General features: G+C 35.3%; 1 protein-coding gene across 1 annotated transcript in view; it reads left to right on the top strand.

The window, feature by feature from the left end:
• The window catches only part of LOC104278501 (protein quaking-like), a 105432-nt gene that overhangs the window by 57345 nt on the left and 24178 nt on the right, over positions 1–23909 (top strand). The window contains exon 4 of the mRNA XM_009875493.1: positions 11641–11784. Within this exon, the coding sequence (XP_009873795.1) occupies positions 11641–11784 (144 nt within the window). The remainder of the gene's footprint in view (positions 1–11640; positions 11785–23909) is intronic.

Below are 23909 nucleotides of genomic sequence, written 5' to 3'. Positions count from 1 at the left end.
CTGTTTTTTGCAGTCTGACTGTGCATGTTCTTGTCAAAAATCACAGTTATCCAGAACAGAAAGCGCCATTCCCAAGCAATTAAGATACAGGTTTTGAGCTAAAGCTCTGGCATTGCAACCATGTCAGCCCGACCCTGGTGGTAAAACCAGCTTTGCTTTCCTGTGCACAGACTCTTTTCTGGATTTGACTGTGTTCTTGTAGCCCAGCAGTAAAGTACTATTGGCAAAGCGTCACAGGTTAAAGTATTAAAGTTACTCCCCTTCCTCTTTTTTTTTCTGCTCCACAACCTGCCCTTGAACCAGTCTGAAAAATCAGAGATGATGAATGTTTGTTTTACCTCTTTTCAGTTTTTTAAAATGCTCTGAGCAAGAACAGTTTTGTTATGTTTTGGGAAGTGATTCAAAGCCTAACTACTACTTAAGTATGTTTGGTTTGAGATGTGAGTCTCTTATTTTTGTTGCTTTGACAAATAGTAAAAAGCTAAATGTCACTATGTCCTAAAATAAAGCCAACAACATATGGCTATAAAAATAATTTTATACTCCAAGTCATCTGTATTTAACAGAAAAACAACACTGGTAGCGGTTCGTATTCTTGAACAGACATCACTTAAGTTTTTGTGCATTTGAAGAGTCAAAACTATGAACCTGTTCTTTTCTATTTCAGTTGAGTTTGGTTTTTCCTGGGGAGCCTAGGGAATAATTTTCCTCTTTGATTTTGTTATTTTTTTTTTTTTTAAATATAGCTGGGAGTTCTGTGCAGAGTTTTATAACTGTATCTGAAACTTGTCTCTTACATTGCAGGTTAAGAGGTGGCACTTTTCAATTTTCTTGGCACACTGAGGTTATGTTAACATGTTCAATCTGAGTTTCTGTTAAAAATGTTCTGTAGTGACATCTTCGTATACTTTTGTGCAAAGATTTGCAGTGAATGAAATTCCACTTTTCTTCCGAAGTGTTAAGCAGTTTCTGAAAAGATGTTAAGGAGATTAGTGATCACATGCTGTAAATGTTAACAGCATGAGAAAATGGGGAGGAGTTCTCCCTTTTAAAGCCTTCCGGTTACTTTGTAACTGAAAAAAAAATCAAGGGTTGGCCTGACTATATTGTCATTTTACAAAGTTTTTTTTTTTTACAGTGTGCTTCCTTAAGACCTTCACCAAGATTTGTGCAGAGAAGTCCCTATTGATACGTCTTTTTATTTTTCATATATATGAGGCATATGTGTAGCTCATCTTTGAGGAAGCACTAAAAATGATTGGATTTTCAAGCAGAGACTGAGTCACTGGACTCCCAAATTGAGATTAGGAAAGTAGAAGTGAATATTTACACATTAAAATGCAGGATATAAGCAGCTCTATTTATTCTGATAGCTCCAAAAGGTCACTTAGCTATATTTTTCTATTTGTATTTACTTTTCCTCTTTTTATTTAACAGTGCTGTAAATTCAATCTCTAGGGAGTTTTTAAAAAAAGATATAAAACTTGTCATTTATTTTTAATGGTAAAAAAGACAAATAAATAAATTATTAATTAATGTAGCTTTGTTTCTTAGACTTCTAACATAAATGAGTGAAAATTGCTGTAATTCATGCTTAGATTAAGCAGGAATAGCCTATGATGAAAAGTGCAGTTTTATATTGTTATTTCTTGACCCTCAGAGTTTGTTCAACATCACTCACACATGGAGCTGTCATAAAGAGCTGGAGCGCAGGTGGTTGAGGATGAACTTAAATGAGAGCTGGATCAATTTAACACTGAGCTCAAATTTTTGAGGAGGGGAGTGTTCATGCGATGACCAGGTTTGCTATGCAAAGCAGCAATCAAATCTAAGCAAGGCAGAGAGGAAATAAAACGTGGATTAGGGGAACAGAAATGGTTGAAATTCAGTGAACACAGATGCCACAATTATCTGGGGCAGTTACTGTTGATGAAAGCTACATGATAGTACTTCAAAAGATGAACAAAAATGTTTCAAAAAATGTAAAATTATGCTACCAGCTTAAAAGCCGATAATGTTCTCCATTGAATACAAAAATACGGTTTTTACTTTTGCAAGTGCTAGTGACTAATGCTACATTGATTGCAGTGTTCAAAATTCAGTATGTTGTGCACAGTAATCCAAATTGCAGTAAAGACACAGTGTTTGGGGATTGATTTTTTGTTTGCTCTTTGGGGGGTTTTTTAACTATTGAAAGAGATCTCTAAGGAGATGCTTGGGACTAGTATATGGTGTAGACTAGAAGGCTTAAATACAGCTGCTGAAGGATAGTGGCAGCATTTGTCTTTAAACAATAGAGTAAATACTTAGAAATGTGGAATCACAGCTCAAGTGTCTCCCCATAAGTTCCCAAGTAACTCAACTGCAAGCTTAGATGGTGCTTGCTATCTTTTGTGTTCGTTGGACTTGTGAAAGTAGAAGTTTCCTATGAATAGAAAAAGGAAAAAATAAGGGGCTCACCTTGAAGATGAAGATAAAATTTCTCCTCAAAGTGGTGTTTATATATAGTTTTACCCAGTCATTTACAACTGCAAAAAGCCTCCATTACTAAGGAAAAGAACAGGAGCCCATCTCCTAGTGACATTTTTTATCATTGGGCTAGAATTACCTCCAGCACTTTATGCATTTATTTATTTATTTATTCTTCCCTCCTGGACAGTGATCTGCCATCTTAAAGGGTGAAGCGAAAAGTGCTTTTTCCTGTCTTTTTTGACCTGATGTTAGGGCACTCCTGGAACATCAGCGTGGTGAAGTTGCTGTGTTTTTGGCTGAGGCAGTACTAAGGTCCTGGGTGTCATTTTCTGCACCAATGTACCAACCACTGGACTGATAGACTATTTTCTTGCAGTTGCCAGGCCTTGAGTTGTTGTTGGAAAGTGTATTAGATTAGGTGCTTTTGGATGTCAGTACTTTCAGGTCTCCTAGTTTGAAAATCCCATGTGAAAAACAGGTATCAGAGTTTCAGTTTAAGACTATTTTGCCATTCATCAAGTACCTTAGCAGAGTTTTAGACACCTTGGTAAGGTTTTGGGTAGAGTAGAAAGACGTATCTTGGCAAAGGCAAGTATTTTTGTGTACTGGTCTTCCTCCTGAGTATAATAAATATAATGGTAAATTAAAGTATAAGACAAGTAGAATGCTGATGAAGTAAAAACTGAGATATACAAGAGAATCTTAATAGATATATAGAAAAAACTAGGATGTTACTGACATGTTAACTGGGCTGCTTTAAGAAACAGCTTTTTACGTCACGAGGGTGAATAACTGGTTCATAACAACTCGTCTATTCTGGGGATATTTTCTGTTTTGTTTTTAATACCCTGTTAGTGATTAGTGAAATAAAATTTACAAAGTGTGTTTAGACCCTGCAAACTGAGTAATTTAACATCTCTGTGTATAAAAGTGCATGGTATATAGGCACTGCCTGATGCTAAGGTAGATTATAGAATACTTTTGTCGGCCTTTCTCCATCTAAAGCTGAATAGCAAAATCAACTGTGTACTGATTAATAATGCTCATAAACGTAGATGCAGATAGGTTTATGCAGAAGTCGTGTTAGAACAATTGCAGGTTATTTTGAAGTTAATTTCATTAGTGACTGCTAATGAATGGACTTCAATCATGAGTTGATATAAACTTACTCTCTGTATTTCTTGATTAGAGAATGCTCTGAGGAATGCATTTGCTGTGGCAGATTAGGTTTTGTTGCTCTAAGACTTCATTTAAAAATGTCTTTGGTACCTTGAGATTCAGAATATGGAGGTACTTCCCTTTAAAAACTTGTCTGAAGATAGCTCTGAATCAAGAAGACTATTGCATTTAGATTTTGTTGATATTTCATTTTTCTTTTGAGGGAATTTGATATTTGTTTATGGCTATTATTATATTAACAGTGACCAATAAGTATAAATGACAACAGTATTGTGAAATGCCTTATACTAGATACTTTCTTGTCTGTAGGGGAATAGATTTATTCTTTTGTATCAATGTAACTGTCTCTGCATGAAGTTCAGAAATGCTGGTAGAGTTAGAACTCCTACCTCTAGTTCAGAGGCAGAGAAATAAAAAGCCTTACTTCTCTGACTAGGTGAAGTTTGACACTTCATGGTAATTTTAAGTAACAGTGTTGTATTCATCTCCAACAAATATATCCGGATACTGTTTTTATGCTGTGCATTTCATGTGCTAAATTTTCATTTATTTCTTGAGGATACAGATGCGTACAAAACATTTATATTCTTTTCCCATCACAGAGAAATGTTTAGTCTTCAACAGGCTCCTGGCTTTTGATAGCACTCGGCCATACAGCTCATTTCACAAATCATTGCTCTTACTTTTCACATTGGCACAACTTGAGACAACTGTGGAAGAAGAAAATCCTGGAGAGGTGCAATCCTGTTGCCTATTTTCCCAGACATGATGGAGCATTCCTTGCTGGCTCTGCTCTTGGGAGCAGCTTGCTGCCCAGCAATAACCATGCAGAGCCATGGGGATGCGAGTGCTCGAGCCTGGACTGTGACAGCACTTCCTCTTTTGTCAGAGGTCCGTGGTTACTGGATCAGCTCAGTTACAGCTTTAGAAAGTTCAAGGGTGCTGGTTTTTTCATGTAGGAGCCATTCTGACTGCCAGGTGGATCTGAGCTTGGGATGGCGCTTGAGGTTTCCCCGAATACAAATTCCGTGTTGAGGCTCTGACACAAGAGGACAGAATTGTGTTCTGTGTGTTTAAACATTAGGTTATTTCATACCATCAAATTTTTATTCAGAATAGTTGTTAAAAGGTTTTGTAGATAATGCCCTCTGACAGTGTGTGAGTCACTGGCAAGTGTAATGTAAACGGGAAAACACCCATTTCTTAATGCAGAATTGTCTTGAAGGGGGCTCAGAATACAATGATAATGGATAATTAAAGGCATACTAAATAATACTAACTTGTCTAGCCTTCAAAACAGTAAGTATATGGCTTAAGAAATTAATCTGTTAATTCTATAGGAGAAAAATGCCATCAGAAATTCTGAATGTGCAGTATGGTACTGTTTTTTCCCTGACCAGGTACTACTCCTTCAGCATTTCTTTTGTTACATTATTTTTTCAGCAGCTTTCTGCTTGTGAACTGCTACCATTAGAAACTCAGTAGGAGCAAAAGTCTATGTTAATTTGCCTGACTGTAACTGCACAATTAAAGCAGTTTATCAGCAGGGGTTAGGACAATCAGTGTGTTCTGATGCTTCATGTTACAAAATTACTCTGTTGTTCAAACAGATACTGTAATTAGCATATCATTTTAAACTGTTTTTCTGCAGGGCTGGGTTAGACTTTCATCTGACAAAAACCTTTATTTTTGCTATTTACCAAAGCACTTATATTTTTTTTTGCAAGCCTCTTCTAAATAGCAGCTTTCTTAAAACATTAATATCAGGGTATATCCTTTGAATACACTTGTAAATACAGATTTGAGTGAGTGGGTGATTTTTCAGTTTTGGGTTTGGTTTTTTTTTTTTTCCAATGGTCAGTCATGTCAAAACTTAAATTCACTGGCAAGATGAAAGGAGAAAACTCCCTGTCTGTATTGACAATTATTACTACATACTAGCATTTAATACCTAGATCTTACATAAAAGAACAAGTTGTTTCATGTCGGATGGTAAATAAAACTGTTCTGTCTCTGGCAGATACATACTTAGATTTCACTTAGGATAGCTTCATGAGACATGGTGAGCCACTATTTAAATGGCAGTTACATGTTAAAATACATCCCCTCATCCTCTCCCTTTCCCAGTTGTAGCACTGACCTTGTGCTGGCACTCAGTAGGCCCTTGTGATCTTATTCAACTCTTGTTCAGCAAAAAATGGCGTGGGAGGTGTTTTTGCTGCATCAGCGCATGGGCTTGTCTCACTGAAAGGCTGGCGTGGTGCTGGGGCTATTCCCAGTGGAGGAATGAGGACTGCCTGGTAAGGGGAGCGAACCTTTTGAGGTTGTTTGGTCACAAAAGGATATAAAATCATAGAATGGCCTAGGCTGGAAGGGACCTTAGAGATCATCTAGTCCAACCTCCCTGTCATGGGCAGGGACGCCTCTCAACTAGATCAGGCTACTCAAGTCTCTGTCCTACTTAGCCTTGAACCCCTCCAGGGGGGGGGCAGCCACAACATCTCTGGGCAATTTATTCCAACGTCTTGCTGCCCTTGTACAACACTAAGACATGATTCAAGAGATTTTTGTTTCATTGGGGCTAGAGCTGTTGTGCGTGTGTATCAGCTGACATGGAGTTATTTGTATATCTGAGACTTCTCTGTGGTTTATTGCCTGCACAATATGTTACAGAAATCCTCTGTCTTCAAAATGTTTGTTTTCAGCTATCTCTGCAGCAGATGCCAAAAGCTTAAAACCAAAGTTCTGTAGCTCAGGTTGGCAGAAAGAACAATTATGAGAACAACAGTGACACTGAACAGCTCTTGTGTCCCATGATGGGTTGGAAGTAATGACTTAGTTTAAGGAAAGGAGCATTCTTAGATTCCTCTGGCGTGATTTTACCAGTTCAGCTGTATCGGCAGTTGAACAGTTCAACGCTTCAAAAGGTTGTTAAGTAAGTTGTAATCAGTATTGAATGGTTGAGTAATGTTTCCCTCTGATTCATTGATCCGGACCTGAAGTTGTTGCGTGGTTACAGTACATATCAACTCTTGTTTAAAAATAAACTAGTGCAGGACTAGAATTTGTTTACAGTGACCTTTCTAATTTATCACTTTCTAGTTAAATTTAACTTTTGTTTCAAAAAGTTAACTTTTTAGTTCACACAGCTGTTTTTAAATTGCCCTTCCAATTATTTTTAAAACTTTGATATATGTGAATCTATATATATGTGTAAAAGTTTTCATTATGGAAGGGTAACATTCACCTCGAACTACTCTCAGTGGCAATGTACCTGTAGCACAATTTATTAGACAAAACATATTGTGGTAGTTTTACTAAATAGCTGGATTTCTTCTCTTTAAATCTTCCCTCTTCCATTTGACTATGAGAAGTGGCAATGAGTGATTATACTGTTTCTTATATCTTAGGATATTTTTAATTAAAGTTCATAGAAAGTACTTGAATTAAACCTTTATAGAATTTAAAGGACTAAAGCTATTCTGATGCTTTTTAATTTTAGTGTTCAATTTGACACTAAAGGAAAATATTCTTCCCTTTGACTCTAGATTTTCTGTATTTTTTCTCGTTAGGAAGAGCAGCTTTTAGTAATACACTGGTGAAAACAGAATTTAATAACGTATCATTTCAAGATCAGTGAGGATACTAAGGTTCATTTTCAACATTTCCTTATGCCAGTGACTTTCTTTAAAGGGGCCCTGCTGTTGGTACTGAGCTGTGTTTGTGTTTTCTAGTGGCCAGCATTACTGGAAATTGCATGAGTTAGAGTGGAAACAGTGCATAGGATGGGAGTTCCGCTATTTTCAACATTATGGGCCACAGCTTTCTGAGAAAAATTGCCACGTGGAAAACTTCCTTCCACTGTTATCACTTTACATTTATTCTTTCTTTATTGTGTAACAAATATATCCCTGTCTGCATATAAATAGATACTAGAAAAGTATTTCTTTTTACTCTTCATTTCATTTTTCTTTAATGGTATTCTGACAGCTGGATTTTAGCTCAGCCATTCTTAATTGTCAACTTACTGTTAGTCAGTCAGCCAGACTGTGAAGGTTTTAGGCCTTGGTGTTCAGAAATAAAATTCCATCAATTTATTTACTATTTATTTATTTTTAAATAGTTCTTGGTAAAATATTTTGCAATGACTTTCTTTGTGAAAATATTTTCCCCTTTCACCACTTGAATTTTTTGAACAATTTCAGTCAAGCTTCACAGACACTTCTTTCCTTTGGGTTTAAAGTTTTTTGAAAATTATTGAGAAGCCTAACTTCATACCTCTAGTCAAGGGAAGTATTGTACAGCTTTCAGTCAATCTGCTTTCCTACAGAAAGCTAGTTATGCTGCTCTCTCTTTCCTGTTAAGGTATTAAGATAGAAGCTTTGGCATGGTATATGAACATGTAAATAGAAATGGCCTTAAAGGATTGGGATTCACAGCTCAGACTTACTGTGATATGGTGAGATGTATGGAAAAGACAGGACACAAATGAACAGCAAGCTTGGCTTCAGTATTTCTTCTCATGGGACAGCTTTTCTAATATTAAAGCTTGGCTGTGTAGATGCAAGTCAGTTGCATTCTGTGCCTGCTTTTTGGTTCCCTTCTAAATCCCTCTCCAAGAAAATGAGAAATAATAACGGGGAAAAAAAACCTCTTACACACAAACCTCTGCAATTATGTTACTTTTTATTTTTGAGCAGCTAAATTTCAAGGAGTTGTAGCAAGATTTTTTTTTTAAACTACCTGATCCATTGGCCATAATAGCGAGATAAATATTGAGCAGTATCTTCAAGTCCATTATTGTGTATAGATGCCCTGAGGATAATGACTGTATATGCACAGGCAACAGAATGGAAACAAAATCTGTTTACAGAATTAGGCTATATTTAAGGATACTCAAAGTTCTACTAAACAGGGAGCACAGTGAAATTTCGTCTGCCAGTTATGTTGCTCTTAATGTTCTTTAATTTAGCAGACAAGATAGTTTGGTTGTAATTAAGCTTTTCTAATATTGTTGTTCCCCAAGGCTGTGCCGTACATCATTTTACTCTGTAGTTTCCTGCATCTTCGCTGCCTCCATTTTTCCTGTATAATTCTTACATAAACAATTTCTAGGATGCAGGAAAACTTCATGCTGTAAATTATTTCTTGTGTATATAATATAATTTTGAGTATATGCAGTTCAATTTCTTTTTTCTGAGTATTTTATTCAGGTTTTCTGAGTTTCTTGGTGCTATTTCTTTCTTCTGTCCTTCCAGCCATGGTAACAAACAAATGTTTTTGACTCCAAATAACTCTCATGGCAATTTGTTACTCCTTGCTGCTTTTTCTATAGGTAGACCTGGAAACCAGGCTGAATTACTCAAGCGTAAATACTGAAGGACAAGATGAGATGGACACTCTGAAATAATAGAAATTACATTTAAACATAAGCTCTTTTTTTTTTTTTTTTTAAATTGTGACTGAACACTGGTTGAACACTGTACAGGTCACCTGGGGAGGTGGTGGAGTCTCCATCCTTGTAGATATTTAAAACCAGGAAGTTACAAGTCCATTCCAAACTCTGTTGTTGTTTTTTTACTAATTGTTTTTTTCAAAACATATTGTGTGGCCTTTTATTCTTCTTAACCTCTCTTTCAGTCTTACCATTTGACTTAAGAAATAATACTCTCTATGACAGCAGAACTTTTCCTAATGTACTTCATGACCATAGAAGAGCAGATATAGAACTAATCACATACTAACTAGTTCGCTTAGCTTACGGATAAGTATTTGTATGTTCAGTTGTGCTGTGAGATGACCTTACACACAACGTTTCGCCTAAAAGTAAATTAAGGGTTGTGGGAAAAAAAAGTACAGTTTCATCTGTTTGTTGTCGTATGTGCAGCATTTTTTTTTAAACTGAACAAAAAAATTCTCATACTACAATGGAATAATTTGAGGTACAGCACCAGAACGGAACAGAACTTGCCATTTTACTTGGGGACATCTTTGCTTGTCATTTGTCCCTCTTGCTTTTAATTACTTATTTATTTTAATTATTGTTAGGTTTTTAGTTCCTGTGGCATTATCTCGGGAGCTAGTAACTGATACCTTTCCCAGTCCGGTGCCGTGTCAGCTCACCACCAGTCTGGGTGAGGAGAGGTGGCAGCATGTTTCTTGTTCTGCCCTCTACTGGTTTAGGAACCTTCTCTCATTTATCAGACCTGTAATATTATACTTTATACTACCTCATATTAATATAGCTTGTCACCGTTTTAAAAGAAAACAGCTCACTCTTGCTTTAGATTAAAAAAAAATAAAATTGAATTGTTTAAATGGTAATAGTGGAGTTTTGATCATGATTGAGTGAAATAAACTGCAAAGTTCTTTCAAAGATTAAATTACAGCAGAGAACATGTTATAACTCAACTGCACTTTGCGTCAGGTTCTGTTTTATAAATGAGGGTTATTTTTTTTCCTCTTTTTTTTTTTAGCTTCTGAAATTCAGAGAGATGTTTTCACAGTCACCATTTGTTTAGGAAGTTATCTAAGATAACATTTAAAAAAAAATAATCACTGTAGCTGATAGTATAGAGCAATGTATATGTACACGTTACATAAGAATAGTGAAAATAAAAAGTACTGGTTCTTTTATATAAATTTTCCATGCATCTCTCATGATGCTCTTTGCCCCACATTTTTATCCTTGTCTGTTCCATAAAACATTTCAGACTTAAAGTAGCTGAATTAAACATAGAACATTCTAAGGAGCAGTGTTCCTTCAGATATATGTTTAGTACTGCAAGTATTTGTCGGTCTTAAATCTTCAGACATTTCCTCTGCATGTCTGATTTCCTAGAAGAATGTAAATGAAATTTGGGCAAAAAGGACACATTTGCAATTCCTTTTGCTTGCTCATTTTTTTTCTTTTTTTAATATGAATTGTAGTTAAACTACAGATTTTTGTTCTACAAGTAGGAAGCTCCATTTTATTTTAAATAAGTGTTTTGTGTTTATGTAGGCCTTTATTTAGATTCAAAACTTGTAATAAACTTTTCTCATTTACTAAAGTTTTGATTTCTCCCTCCCCCCTTTTATTTACTATTTTTATTACATTTTACCTATTGTCAAAATTAAGTTTCAGGGAAACTTAGCTAGCTTTATTTACTATTTTTATTACATTTTACCTATTGTCAAAATTAAGTTTCAGGGAAACTTAGCTAGCTTTATTCACTGTTTTATAAAAATTGAGTTGTAAAATTTCATCTGTGTTGTGTTTTTTATTTTATTTTTTGAAAGGCTAGATGGTGGAATGTGTTACTTAAATTTACTGGTACCTGTTTTTTTGACAATGTTTCCTTTAAAAAAATGTTTTGTTTAGCATGCCCTCCCTCTTCTAAAACATCACTTTGGAATTATTAATGCCATGAACATAACAGAGTATCTGTGTAATGGTGACCTTCTCATTACATGCTTTTCTGTGACTTCTGCCCTTGTCATCTCCTCTTTGCCCTTCATCCAGTACATGTAGCTCAGCTTTGAAAATTGCAACTTCTATTACTTTTGTAGTATTTGATTCTTGAACTTTTTTTTTTCATGAGTATTTAATAGCATTTTTTAACACTGAAGAATTGCTCACTTGTCCTTTGGAGTGATTTAGATGGAGTTTCCGTATATTATGTCTGTAGGTAACTCTTTAAAGGCTACAAAAAGTATTGAAAGCGGTACTGTGTAGTACTTCTTGAGAGATCACATTTGTTTTGTAGTTAAAAAAAAAGAAAAAAGAGGTTCCAGAACACAAACAAAATCGCCCAAAAGATATTTTGACGTTTAAGTTCTTGTTGAGTAATCACGTAGAAGTCTCTACAGTATGAACAAGTCTTTTCTCATCTTGCTGAAAATGCAGTTTGTACTATTCACAGAACTGAGTTAATGTACTGTTCATGTGTTTGTTTTATAGAGAATGTAACAGTACTTCATAGCTTCCGTGTTTTAATTTTTCTTTAGGAAGAACAGAACCGAGGCAAGCCCAACTGGGAACACCTGAATGAAGATTTACACGTACTTATCACTGTGGAGGATGCTCAGAACAGAGCAGAAATTAAACTGAAGAGGGCTGTTGAAGAAGTAAAAAAGTTACTGATCCCTGCAGTAAGTATTTGTATGCAAGTTTTTGGTTTCTATTTCCAGAAGTTACTTTTGAAATCCAGTTAATATTGCAGCAGTAAGTTTGCAGACAGTATAAGATTGCAGAGAGCTGTATCCTAAAATGAAGTTTAGATATTATTTTGATCTTTATAATTTCTTAGTGTGGATCAAATTATTTCCCAGAACTGAACAGTATTTTTAAGAGAGATTTTTTTTTTCACCTGGTTTAGATATAGATGCAGAAAGGTCTTATCACCTTTAAAGGACAATGCTGAACTATTACAAACAGTAGCTTTCTCACCTTCTTTCACTCTAAGGATGCTTTGCTTTAAGGCTGAGGAAATACAACATACTTTAATATTTCACTTTTGAGAAGATTCTGATACTTTAAAAAACTGCGCGTTTTCTTTGATCATGGAATCATAGAATGGCCTAGGCTGGAAGGGACCTTAGAGATCACTTAATCCAACCTCCCTGTCCTGGGCAGGGACGCCTCTCAACTAGATCAGGCAACACATGGGGACTGAACAATCATCACGTTTAACACATTCCAAAAAGCACACAACCCTCAGGAACACAGTTTCAAAATCTTTGCTGCCAGTATACTGGAGGAAAAATAAACATAGTGAAACTGGAAAATGTGTTGTCTATCTCATTTCCTGATACTATAAACTGCCTTTCTGCCCAGCCCAGATGGTCTTCTTTTGCCGGGACCAGAATTACCTGGTGAGAGCTGTTCTCTTTGATCTGCTCTGTATTCTCACTCAAAGCAAGGTGAATCAGCGTGACTGTACAGCGCATCCCATGCCATTAACTTGCATCCTGTGCTGATTTTTACCCATTATAAAATGATAAAAATAAATCACATGTTTTTCAGTGGAGGAAAAATTGAGATTATCTTGTGAAAGAAAGTAGTAGGTGGTATTAAAATGACCTAGTGATTTTGGGCACTTAGTGCATGCTAATAGATGCTGGCTGTGAGAAAGCTTGTGGTTGTACATGCTATATAAGCACATTTATTCAGAAGACACTTTTAAAAGTTGCCAAAAATCAGCAGAGACCTAATTTTTGAATTAACAAAATATGGTAGAATATTAAGAAGGAGGTATGAAAAAGTCTAATTTATACACCTTCATATTGCTCATCGTCAGTATGTGAAAGCAGCAGACAAGTAGAGAAAGTACATGTTCAGAATTTATTCATTTACTAAAGAGATCCTGAGCACTTTAGGATTGAGTTTAGAGTCGAGATGAGGAATGGTAGTACAAAAAAGACTTTTTATATGGGCAAAGCTTTGAAACTCTTATGTTCATTCTGTAGCTACTATGCAGCAAATAGTTTAAAAAACACAACTCAAACTTCTGTGTGATACAGAAGTAATTTTGTCCAACATCTCTTGATTCTTATACCTCCCTCTTACTGCTGAATAATACGACCGAAGGGTCATGTTCAAGATTAACTGATAGGCCAGAAATGCCCAGCGTGTCTGAAATACCAGCATGTATGCTGTGTGTCTGTGTTTGTGTTATGCTTGGTTTCTGGAGCTGGTAGATGGGTGTGTTCTGAGCCTCCAAAAAAAGTGAATATATTAGTAGTTTGTCATTGTGAACCTTGTCAGCTAGCTCTTTGTCTTGAAAATACTCTGCCTCATTTAGTAACTTAATCGGTTGGGGATGCTCTATAATACTGATTACAGAACATTTTTCCCCTTTAGGAAAAAAAAGCAAAACAACAAAACACCACCACAGGGCTAACTATTGTCCAAATATAGCATCACTTGGAAAATGCTTTGTCAGTTCATTTCATTAATGTCTTTATAGGTAATGTCTGGGCATGAGAGATTTGGACTGTGCTTGTTACATGTGTGAGAGTTAAAGGTCTGTTGGCTCTCCTTTCTGAAAATCATGCCTCATTGAAGCAGGCATGTGTAGTACATATTAATGAATTAGTATATAGAGGAACTTGGGTTTTGCACTACCTATTACATCTGTTCAGTTAGTATCAAAAATGTTCATTTTATCAAATTACGGTTTCAGGCAGTCTGAGAGTTGAAAAATTCTGTTTTAAGATTAAAAGATATGAGTAGAGAACTTCTGTGAAGAAGCCATAAACTTTTAGAAACAGTTGTTCTAGCTAATTGTATGAGATGAGGGAAGTTGTGTGTGTTGGAAGATTACGAAAGTGCTCTAATACGTGTATGAATGGGAAACTGGAAATTCCCTTTCACGTGGTATAATACCTGCAAATATTACTGTTTTCCAAATAATTGTCAGGGGAATAAAATTTACAAAAAGGCATTAATGAATTTTTGGTTTATCTCCATTTAACTCAAATAAGATTTGAGATTATGTAGGAGAGAAGATTCAATCTCATTCTTGCATATGATGGCAATGCTTTGGTTTGTGATGCATTTCAGAAAAGCAAGCTAGTGTTAGGGATGGAAATGAGTTACTAATTTCTGGGAATAATCAGTTATACTCAAGATATTAAAAGAGCCTAGTTACATTTTATAGAAACAGCGCACAAACAGGCACATTTCTAAAATGGATTTCCATTTGAAGATTCTTGGGTGCACAGAGACTATTTCAGTAGTTTATCATATTTTTTCATGAATCTGGATCACTAGTGACTTTTGTCCTTGTGGATGTGAACTATTAATTTCCTGTTCCACTTATTCTTGGATTTTTGCCAAGATGGTGATGTAGTTTATCTTTAGAAATAAAAAGAGCAATTCGAGGCAGACTTGCTGAACAAGCGATTTTTTTCTCCTGAAAGGGGAAGCAAAAAGAGTGCTTGGGCCTTTTTTTTTTTTTTCCTTTAAAAAAAAAAAAGGTTATTTTTTATTTAGTTTACTCTTCTTTGATATGAAACTTTTATTTTGACTGTACTTAAAGTTCTATAGGACTAGTTTTTTTCTTCTTCCTATAGTTCAGTGAGATACTGGTCATTATCTGGACCTGCAAGATCACATGGCACTGCTTCTTTCATGTTTTTCTCCGAAGAAAACCAGGAAGAATAAAGCAGTCTGCAGGCTTTTGGGATCACATTGAGCTGTGCCATCCTTACGCCTCCTTCTAAAGTGAATCCTGCAGGTTATTGATCTCTCTTCATTGTGAGAGCTTTGAGAGTTTCTTACTCGCAAGAGTTCAGTAAGGACGGGCCCTTCTCTTGCAAAGGAAAGACAAAAGATTCTGTGGGTTGTGCACTGCAGAATGTAAGAAGAAGTGCAAAGCCTATGTGAGAGGATGTAGGTAATAATTAAGTGTAGCATATACTGAGTTACAGTGTCGTTAAGGGTTTGGAGTTTTTCCGTGAGGTCCTGGGCAGTAAGGCTGAATTCCTCTGCTAGAAATACGTAAGGCTGCACGTTCGAAGAAGTGTTGAATAAACTCTTTTAGCTGAGTGTGTTTTCTGTATACGCCTTGTGTTACAGAGATGTCCAGGATTCTTTAATGTCTAATTTGCCTGTATACTAACTTTTTTATCTTTATGTGGGATGAGGGACATATTTGCCTGAAACTTGATTTTCTGTTACACTTTCTATCCCTTTTTCCTCCACGTTATTCCTTTTTGACGAAAAGGTGCTATTTCTGGTTTTTAATTAACTATTTTAATTTGGCTTGGAATCAGTATATTTTTTTCAAATTCTTCGTGTTACTCTTCCTACGTGAGCACAGCTGCAGTTTTATTTGGTTGCTACTTTCATCTTGTCTGAAGACAACTGCAACACAGTAATAGTCAGTGATGTTCCGTGTCAAACCATGTACACTGTTTGCCACTACGATAATGGAATTCTATGAGTGTGATAGGTAGGAAGTAATGTTTCTGTAGAAGGTGCTTTAATTTTGTTCGTACATTTGATTCCTGCCTGTAAGAGTGATTTTTAGACATTTCATTCTTGAATATCTTTAAATTTAGCTGTTTGATATGGGGGAAAGTAACATTATGTAAACAAATGAAAATCATTGAATTTAATTAAAATAAATACTGTAGCAATATTGATTTCATAATGTCAGAATCCTTAGAGTAAATCAATGTCAATGCTAATGTGCTTTTTTTAAGGTAATTCAAACACAAATATAAGAGATGAGATATTATTCCTTAATATGGAAACATTAATTATGGCTTCAAGATGATGGGAATCCACAAACAACCATTTTTAATGGTGACTTTTGTGTATTTTGTAGCAGCTTTATGCACTGGACTACAATTACCATCAGTCTTCAATAGCGTTCTGAAGCATTTAATCCTGCTCCATAATAGATGTTTAAGTGTTGTAGTTGGGGAATTTAAAAACAGGGTAGGAAAAGTCTGCAAAATAAAGGTGTTAGAAGAACAATTTCAATTCCAAAATGAACTATAGTGTAATTTCATAGAGTCCAAATTACTAAAGCCTAATAAGACAATAATAGAGGAAAGTGGATAATTCTTGCTTTATGGGGGAGCTGAACTTGGAAATTAATATTGCTGGTCTTCAGGTTGCATAATAAAAAAAGCAACAAGAGAAGTCAAAAAAAAAAAAAGCAAAAAAAAAAAGCCAAAAAACCCCCCCAAAACTAACTTTGCAGAGCTACAAATCCTCAAGTGTTAAAGCAGAAATACGAAACTGTCTGGAAGAGTGCTGCCTTGACTAATGTTCCTGTCTTTTAACTGTGTCATAGTGGCTGCTACGACCGTAGTCTGTTTCCAGCAAGCTGTTCCAAAGGGTGAATGTCTGATATAATGAAACTGTGAAGTAAAGCAAGTTAAAACATGCACTCTCACCTCTGAACATTTTCATAAACAACAGATAGAAAATAGCTGTGCTTAAAAAATAACAGAGTAGTAAAAATCCGAATGAGAGTAACCGTGGAAGTAACTGAAAACTGCCCAAGAGACATATGCAGTTGCTGAAAGTGATTGATTTAATCTTCAGGAGTCAAGGTTTTTACTGCTGGGTGAATTCACTCTGGCCTGAGGGGCTGGTAAGGTTAAGTGCAAGGCACTACTAGAAAAGTAAAAGTAGGAGCAGCGAACAGAATGCTTAAAAGATATATTAAGCAGGGAAATATAGTAAGAAATACTGGCTGTTTTCAGAGGAAAATAAGCAACTTAACAGTGTAAGATCTTGTGTTTTGCTTTACTTGTAGTGCAATAAAAACAACCTCATCAAGTTGCAATAAATTCTATATCATGGAGAAGAAGGGAAAAACCTGTGCTGGTGATGGCTGCCTTCTGTATCAGCTTTGAGGAAAGATGAGACTGGGGAAAAAAAAATAGGGATTATTTTTATACTCTGTTTTATTAACTAAGTTGTATTCTGTGTAGCAGAAGGCAGAGGAATTAAAAATAAAGTAAATAGTGGAAGGAAATCTGGGGAAATATAATTTGATTTTCACCTTGAAGATAATGTTAGCCATCTTTGCTATGAAGGAAAAAATTATTGAATAAAAGAATCAAATAGCAAATTATTCACTGTAAGCATCATGGAGCATGATACTTGTTTTATCTTCTTGAAACACAGTATGCCAACAAAAATATCATCAAAGCTTTATATGAAGATGTAATGCAAACAGCTACAACAAATGTGACCCAATGATTAAACAAAAAAAATTCTGTGTTAAATGAGATACAATCTCTTCTTTGGTATCTGTTACTTTAAATTGTGCACAGATGTTAGAAAAAGAGAGTACAAGCATTTTGTGATCACACTGAATGGCTTGCTTTGCTAAAGAAGTGAGTTTCTTCCATGGTAGTCCAGCTAATGTGAAAGATTTTTACGCACAAACTTTTGTCTTCTAAATGCTCACTGTGCTTCCTATCTGAACAGCAGCAGAAGATGAAATTCTAGTATTTCATCTGGTTTAACGTGCTGTATGCTGCATGACTTTTACAAATTGGAACGGTCTTTATATTGACACTTGGTGTGTAGCTACTCACTAACAGGCTGCCTTCTGTTTACTCCCTATTACTAGAGGTGTCATTTTGATGGTATTTCTATTTTTAGTCATTGCTATATACAACATGTTTTCTTTATATAACAGGAGAGAATATAATAAGGGGGCAAGTATTGGCAGAATGTTTTGGGTTTCAGTTGGATAAGCTAGAAGCATTTCTCTCCCAAAGACTGCCTTCAGCAAGTGTGATGTGGTGCTCCTTTATTAATTAAAGTAAATTTCTAATACCTTCCTTATAAGTGTAGTTGTAAACTTCTGTTGCAGTTTGTTGTCTATATATTACAATAAACTGACGAATGTCTTCATTTTTGGCCGGATAACTTTGTGTCTCATGAGTTCCATAGCAAAAACCTGATAAAATAGAAAGAATTTTCATTTAAGAATTTTTAATCATGCTTTAGCTTTAGTTTAAAAAAGAAAAAGTGTTTTTGTAGTAATGTTGTACATAATTTGTTTCCCTATAGCTAAGTCTAGCAAAAGCTTGAAATGTGAAAGATACTAGGAGAAGATTTGATTTGTTTTAACCATCTAAAAAGCCATGATAAATTCTGCATGCAAGTTTGACTTCCCTGAATAGCTCTTTCGAATTCATTCCTGCATGGTGTGCTGGTTTTACATTTTTGCTTTCACAAGTGAGAATATAGTGCTGCCTTCTATAGTCTCCCTGTTGAAATATTGGTCGTGCTGTGCAGTCCATTGTTTGCTGCTTGTTCAATTAAAGTTCTGAAATGAGTAAGTGATATGGTAGCAGAAGGACACTGCTGTCCTTCAGAACTTTTTAGGAGATTCCTGCATTACATCTGTTTTGTCAGTTCAGATGCAAGTCTCTTATGGTGCACTTCATGTACAGGATTAAAAGGGAATCTCCGTAGGCAGGGTAATGAAGCCAAACTTCTTGGGAGAGACTGCTAGATAACACGTGGTAAACTTTTTGGTGTAGAGGAGGGGTGATAGCGTGTTATTTTTAGTAGTGTGAAGCAGACATAATGTTTCCATGACAGTATGAACCAAGAGCTGCTGCAATCCTGCCATTCCTTCAGAATTTGCTGTTCCTGCTTCCTGTTTTGCATCAGAAAGTGCTGGTCTTCATCTGACCGCGCAGCGAGTCTGTTTCGTGCAGAGCTTAACCTTGGATTAGCGGACTTGCTACCTAGTCAGTTTTAGTTTAGCACTGGCAGAAGTGACGGAATGAGAGCGTGCAGCCAGAGAAAATTGGGATTGCAGCAGATCACCCTTAAATAAACTTAAACTTGTGTAGAACTGCAAGTGAGTATGTTTACCTGCAGATAGGATGAGAGCAAAATCATCAGAATATGATAGTGGAAAACACTCTCTAGTGTGGCTAGTACTAGTTATTTCAGTAGATTATTCACAAGTTGAATAAAGAGTAAGTTATGTTAACAGTCCTTAAGTAAATTCTGGCATACATTTTAACATGAAAGTTTTTACTGTAATACAAATTTGAATTTTAAAAGGAGAGGACAAGAACCTCTTATAACATTCACATAGGAAGTGTTTACATACTGTACTTGATATGGTACTGCAGAGTTAAATTTTTGAGCTTATACTAATATTGACTATTAACATAAATATTTCGGACTAACTGCAAGTGTACAGTAGATCTCTACATCATTGTGTACTGTGGTGGAAACTCTGTACACCAGTGGTTCATTAATACTGAAGTAGAATCTGTTGATGGAAATGATTTTTGAGACCGTATTTACTGCAAGATATCGAGGTGATTTGCAACTTAATGGAATTAGGCCTTGTTTAGACTCTCTTAAATTCCTCAATTCTCCTGAAATGTTTTTCATAGTACTAAGGAGAAAATATTATTTGTCAGAATATTGTTTGTGAGAATAATTTTGAAAGGGAGATATAAAAATGTACTGCTTTATATTATGATAATAAATTTGTTTTCAACTTCCTGTTTTCAAAAGATCAAATAATTGGAGTGTAAATTGAAATTTATGATAATCAGTGCTCATATATTTCAGCTGGTAGTTTTGCAAATTTGGACATGTAGTCATAATCAGATATAATTATGTCAATATGTCTGTAGTTTTATTAGCTTATAACTTAGGTAGCAGTTCATACTGATTCTTGTTCTCCCTAGGTTTTCTTTATACAAATGGAAGAAAGAAGCTCCTCCGACACCTTAATGCAGCTGTTACTCTGAATTTTCTTTGGGATATCTTTCTTTGTTTCTAGAACCCGGGGAAATTGGTTAATTGTGCCTATGTACAGCTACTATTGAATACACTCTCTCCCACTTTCCTTCTTCAAAATATTTATTTTAGATATATACTACCCTCATCTGTATTAATTTATTTTAAGTGTTAGAAAAGTATAATTTGAGAAATGGTAGATGGTCATTTCTGAAAAAGACTTTGAGAAGGGACTATTTTATAACTTCCCCAAAGAGAAACAAAGAAGCTCTGTTGCCTGAAACTCAGTAGCCAAATACCCTTCCAATGCAGGATTACCTGATTAGGAGCCCTAATTAGTTTCTACATGGGTTTTGTTCATCTTCCACGAATGTGCTTAATCTATTTGGGTTTCAGTAAACATATTTCTGGAAGAAAAAAATGACATTGACCTATTCTGCTAATTTATTTCGTGGTATGGATAACTTCTCATCTTCAAAATTTGCTCCCTTTATTCTTGGCTGTTTTTCCAGTACCCTTACCCCCCTTCTTCCTCCAGTTTCTTTCATATCTTTGTTCCTTTTCTCTTGATGGCCCTGGATTACACCATGTAGGATGAGATCTTTATATAAAATCTTGTTTAGTTATTTCTTCCCTTTTGCAAGAAGTAGATGATAAAGCTATGATTCTCCATGGCTGTCCACCCTGATAAACATGATGAGAAAACCGCAACAAAATACCCGTGCGTTGTTTTCCTTATCTTTCGTTTCTAGTTACAGTTGATTTTTGTTTGGTTGGTTTCCAGTCTTACACCTAAGTGGAAGAAATGCTAATTGCAGGATTGTGATTCCTGGAGAGACATAGTATAAAGAGTAAAAATTTGTTGTCTGGCACTTTTAACACAGGATATTAACTAGACTATATTATTTAGGTCAGATTACTTCATGTACAAGTTGTCTTGGCAGTAGCTTCTGGAGGGATCTTAGCAATTGCAAATACTTTTGTGTGAAGTAAAAGTAAAGCAACTAGTAAACATTTCCCTTTTCCAGCTATTTAAAGCAGTCTTTATTGGTAGTTTTGAAATCCAGATTTCTAATTATACAGAAATAGAGCTTGTCATACAAACATCTGTGGTTTAATGCTGACTGATAGTCATCAAGTTGCTCTACATTATCCTATTTTGACGTCAGAACACAGAAAATTCTAACCTTTGGAAAAGTGCCCAGGGTTTTTTGACCTACTGTTCAATAGAAAACTCAAGTGTTTCTTTTTTAAAACAATATGGAAATGCTTGAGCTTCCAGTGGAAGACTAATAAGGCTCCTCTTTCTTTCGTAAGCTGTTTATAGACTAAGGCTTAAATATAGGAATGTTCTGGAGCCTGTTAGCAGGAGAAACATAGGTGAGCATGATATAAGAGATTGGACTTTACTTTTCAATAGCTTACATGATTTTAGACTGGGCCATTTTTAACATACCTTAAATTAAACAGGATACTGGTAGACCATACTGGAAAGTCAGAGATTAGATGAGATGTAACTGGAAAGTTGCATCGCTTGGAACGCAGTTATTAATGAGAAGTGTTAAGTAGTACATTTTTGTCTATGTTGTTTGAAATGCTATGTTTTTTTAATCTTTTTTATGTATTCTAACAAGCATTTTAAAAGCCCTGCCTTATCTTCAATCATACTTTATTAAAAGGGGTAACTTAAGCAAAATGGAGCTACCTTCTACATCTTAAGTATTACCTTTAATTAGCTAATTTTTAGTATTTCCACAACACCTGTGTGCGTAGTAAGTTATGTCCATCAAGTTCAACTTGTTGGAAAGTGCAGTGTATTTTAAATTCCAAATTGCCTGGAATTATTGGATAGAAGGAAATCTGAACATCAGCAAATCTTAGGAAAAAATCAGTGGTGTCTGATATTGCAGCCTTTTATAAATGGATTAGAAGATGTGAAGTTTTCTTTTTGATCAAGCACAGCTGTAGATACTAAGAATTTTTAGTTGCTTTGTTTATAAACAAATAAACCCAGCCTTTGATAGATACTTTTCTATGTCTTGAAGATTATACATTGCAAATCCTGTTTCATGAGACTAAAATAAATTAAATCTCCAAACTCACCATTTGGAGTTGGTTTTCTTAAGATCATTTGGAGTAACGTTGATGAAAACTAATCTTTGGTTGTGTTAACTGCGTGCACCACTATGCTCTCATCTTAGAAGTAGCTTCTTCAGGATTTTTTCCCTTTCTAGCGTATGTGTCCTAGTTTAAAAAGAAAATTTAAACTTTGACTACCCTGGCTTTCTTCGGAACCATAGTAACCGTACTGAATCAGTTGTACTGAAAAAGCTCTACTTCTGGTTTGTTTCACCTTTCCAGATGTATCATTTGCTTGTGTGTGTACTAACAGGCATTGGAATGCTGCAGTGATGGAAGTTATGCAAGTAAGCAATTTTAGTTCTTTGCTAGGCCTTCTGGTTATATTAGGCTGCCAGTGGCCTTATTTTTCTGTATCTGCTAGTCTGAGCTTTTACTTTTTAATGAGACCTATAGATGCTAGGGTCCTAAGGAAAGGTTTCAAATTTTTTAATACAACAGACTTAGTTTGCTTAGTTTGCTTGAATTTATAATCAACAGAGATGTGTTGAGTATAAGATCTTTATATCATTTTGTGCAGGAAAGCTGCTTGAGAGAGTATAAACACTTCTTTTGCCTTGGAAGATAAATTTTGAAATACAAAGGGGAGGCAAGAGAAATGTCTGAAGTTCTCCCACATTTTTAACCCACTGTTGCATGTATGGTCATAATGTGCTAATCTAATTTTTCAGTTAATGGTATATCTTGTCGTTTGGAACAGAGAGACTATTGTTGTAGTGTTGAGAAGAATACTGGTTTTTAAGCCTGCAAAAGCAAGGCCTGTGTTTGCCTTTTAGTAATCATTCCTGAAATTATTGATTGATTTCCAGAGAAGGTGGTTGAGTTGTAGAAAGGGGCTCCTTTAGTGATCCTTGCAGTATGAGCAGCTGTTTTAGTGGATGGTGAACTCTGCAGAGAGATCCTTTATTAATCAGCTGTGAGAAAAGCTTCAGGGAACTCTTGTTACTTTTGAAGATCCAAAGGTCAATCAGATTCAAGACAGATACACATTAAAAACCAGGCTTTTAAAATTCCTCTGATCATAGAAACACTTGTTTTCCCCTACACCAGCAAGGATTGTCTTCAAATAAATGTTAGCTTCCTCATCTGTAAAGTATGTTGATAGCTCTTTACTGATTTGTAAAATACTCTGAGGGGTAAATGTTTCCTTAAAAAAAGAATTATGTGAAAGGTCATTACTGGAATGCTAATTCTTTTGTAACAATCTGTACTTATGCAGATGGTGCTGAAAACAGTAGAGTGAGCAAAGTTTATGTTATCCTATAAGACTGGAGATTATGGAGGAAACTCTGGAAGATTCTTGGTGTTCGTACAGAAAGCTGTGCTGATAGGAAATAGTTTCATTGATTTCAACTTACAAATAATTTAAAATTATGTTGGAGATTGTTTTGTTGCATAAGATGCAAAACTTTAAAATTCTGTGTATTACTGAAATATTTTTGTGGACAAACATCTTTCACAGAAGTGTCAAAGTAAAGTCTTGTTTAATTAAAACAGTTTATTAGCAGGGAACCTTAACTGACATTAAGAGTAGTAAAGACTGCTCCTTTGTGACTTCTCTAAACAGCTTATATTTTAAGGGAAACTTACGTAAAAAGTAGAAAAATGAAGTTTTGTCTTTAAAACATCAACCTGTTACTTATTAGAAAGAAGTAATTTCAGAGAAAAAATGTTAAGAGAGTTGTAATTATAGAAATTAAACAGTAAACATGTCTATATTCCTCTAAAGCATTAATATTTATTACCAAGTATTACCAATCCAAACAAGTTAAATAATACACTTAGAAGCATAGAAATAATGGTTTACTGTGTTTTTGGGGTGAAGAGAATATTTTTTTCAAATTATCCTTTCAGTGTTCGTCTATACATAAATTGACACTTTACT

Source organism: Apaloderma vittatum, unplaced genomic scaffold (genome assembly GCF_000703405.1).
Source record: "Apaloderma vittatum isolate BGI_N311 unplaced genomic scaffold, ASM70340v1 scaffold7588, whole genome shotgun sequence".
NCBI lineage: Eukaryota > Metazoa > Chordata > Aves > Trogoniformes > Trogonidae > Apaloderma > Apaloderma vittatum.
Note: the sequence above shows the minus strand (reverse complement) of the source record. Positions and strands in the feature narration are given on the sequence as shown.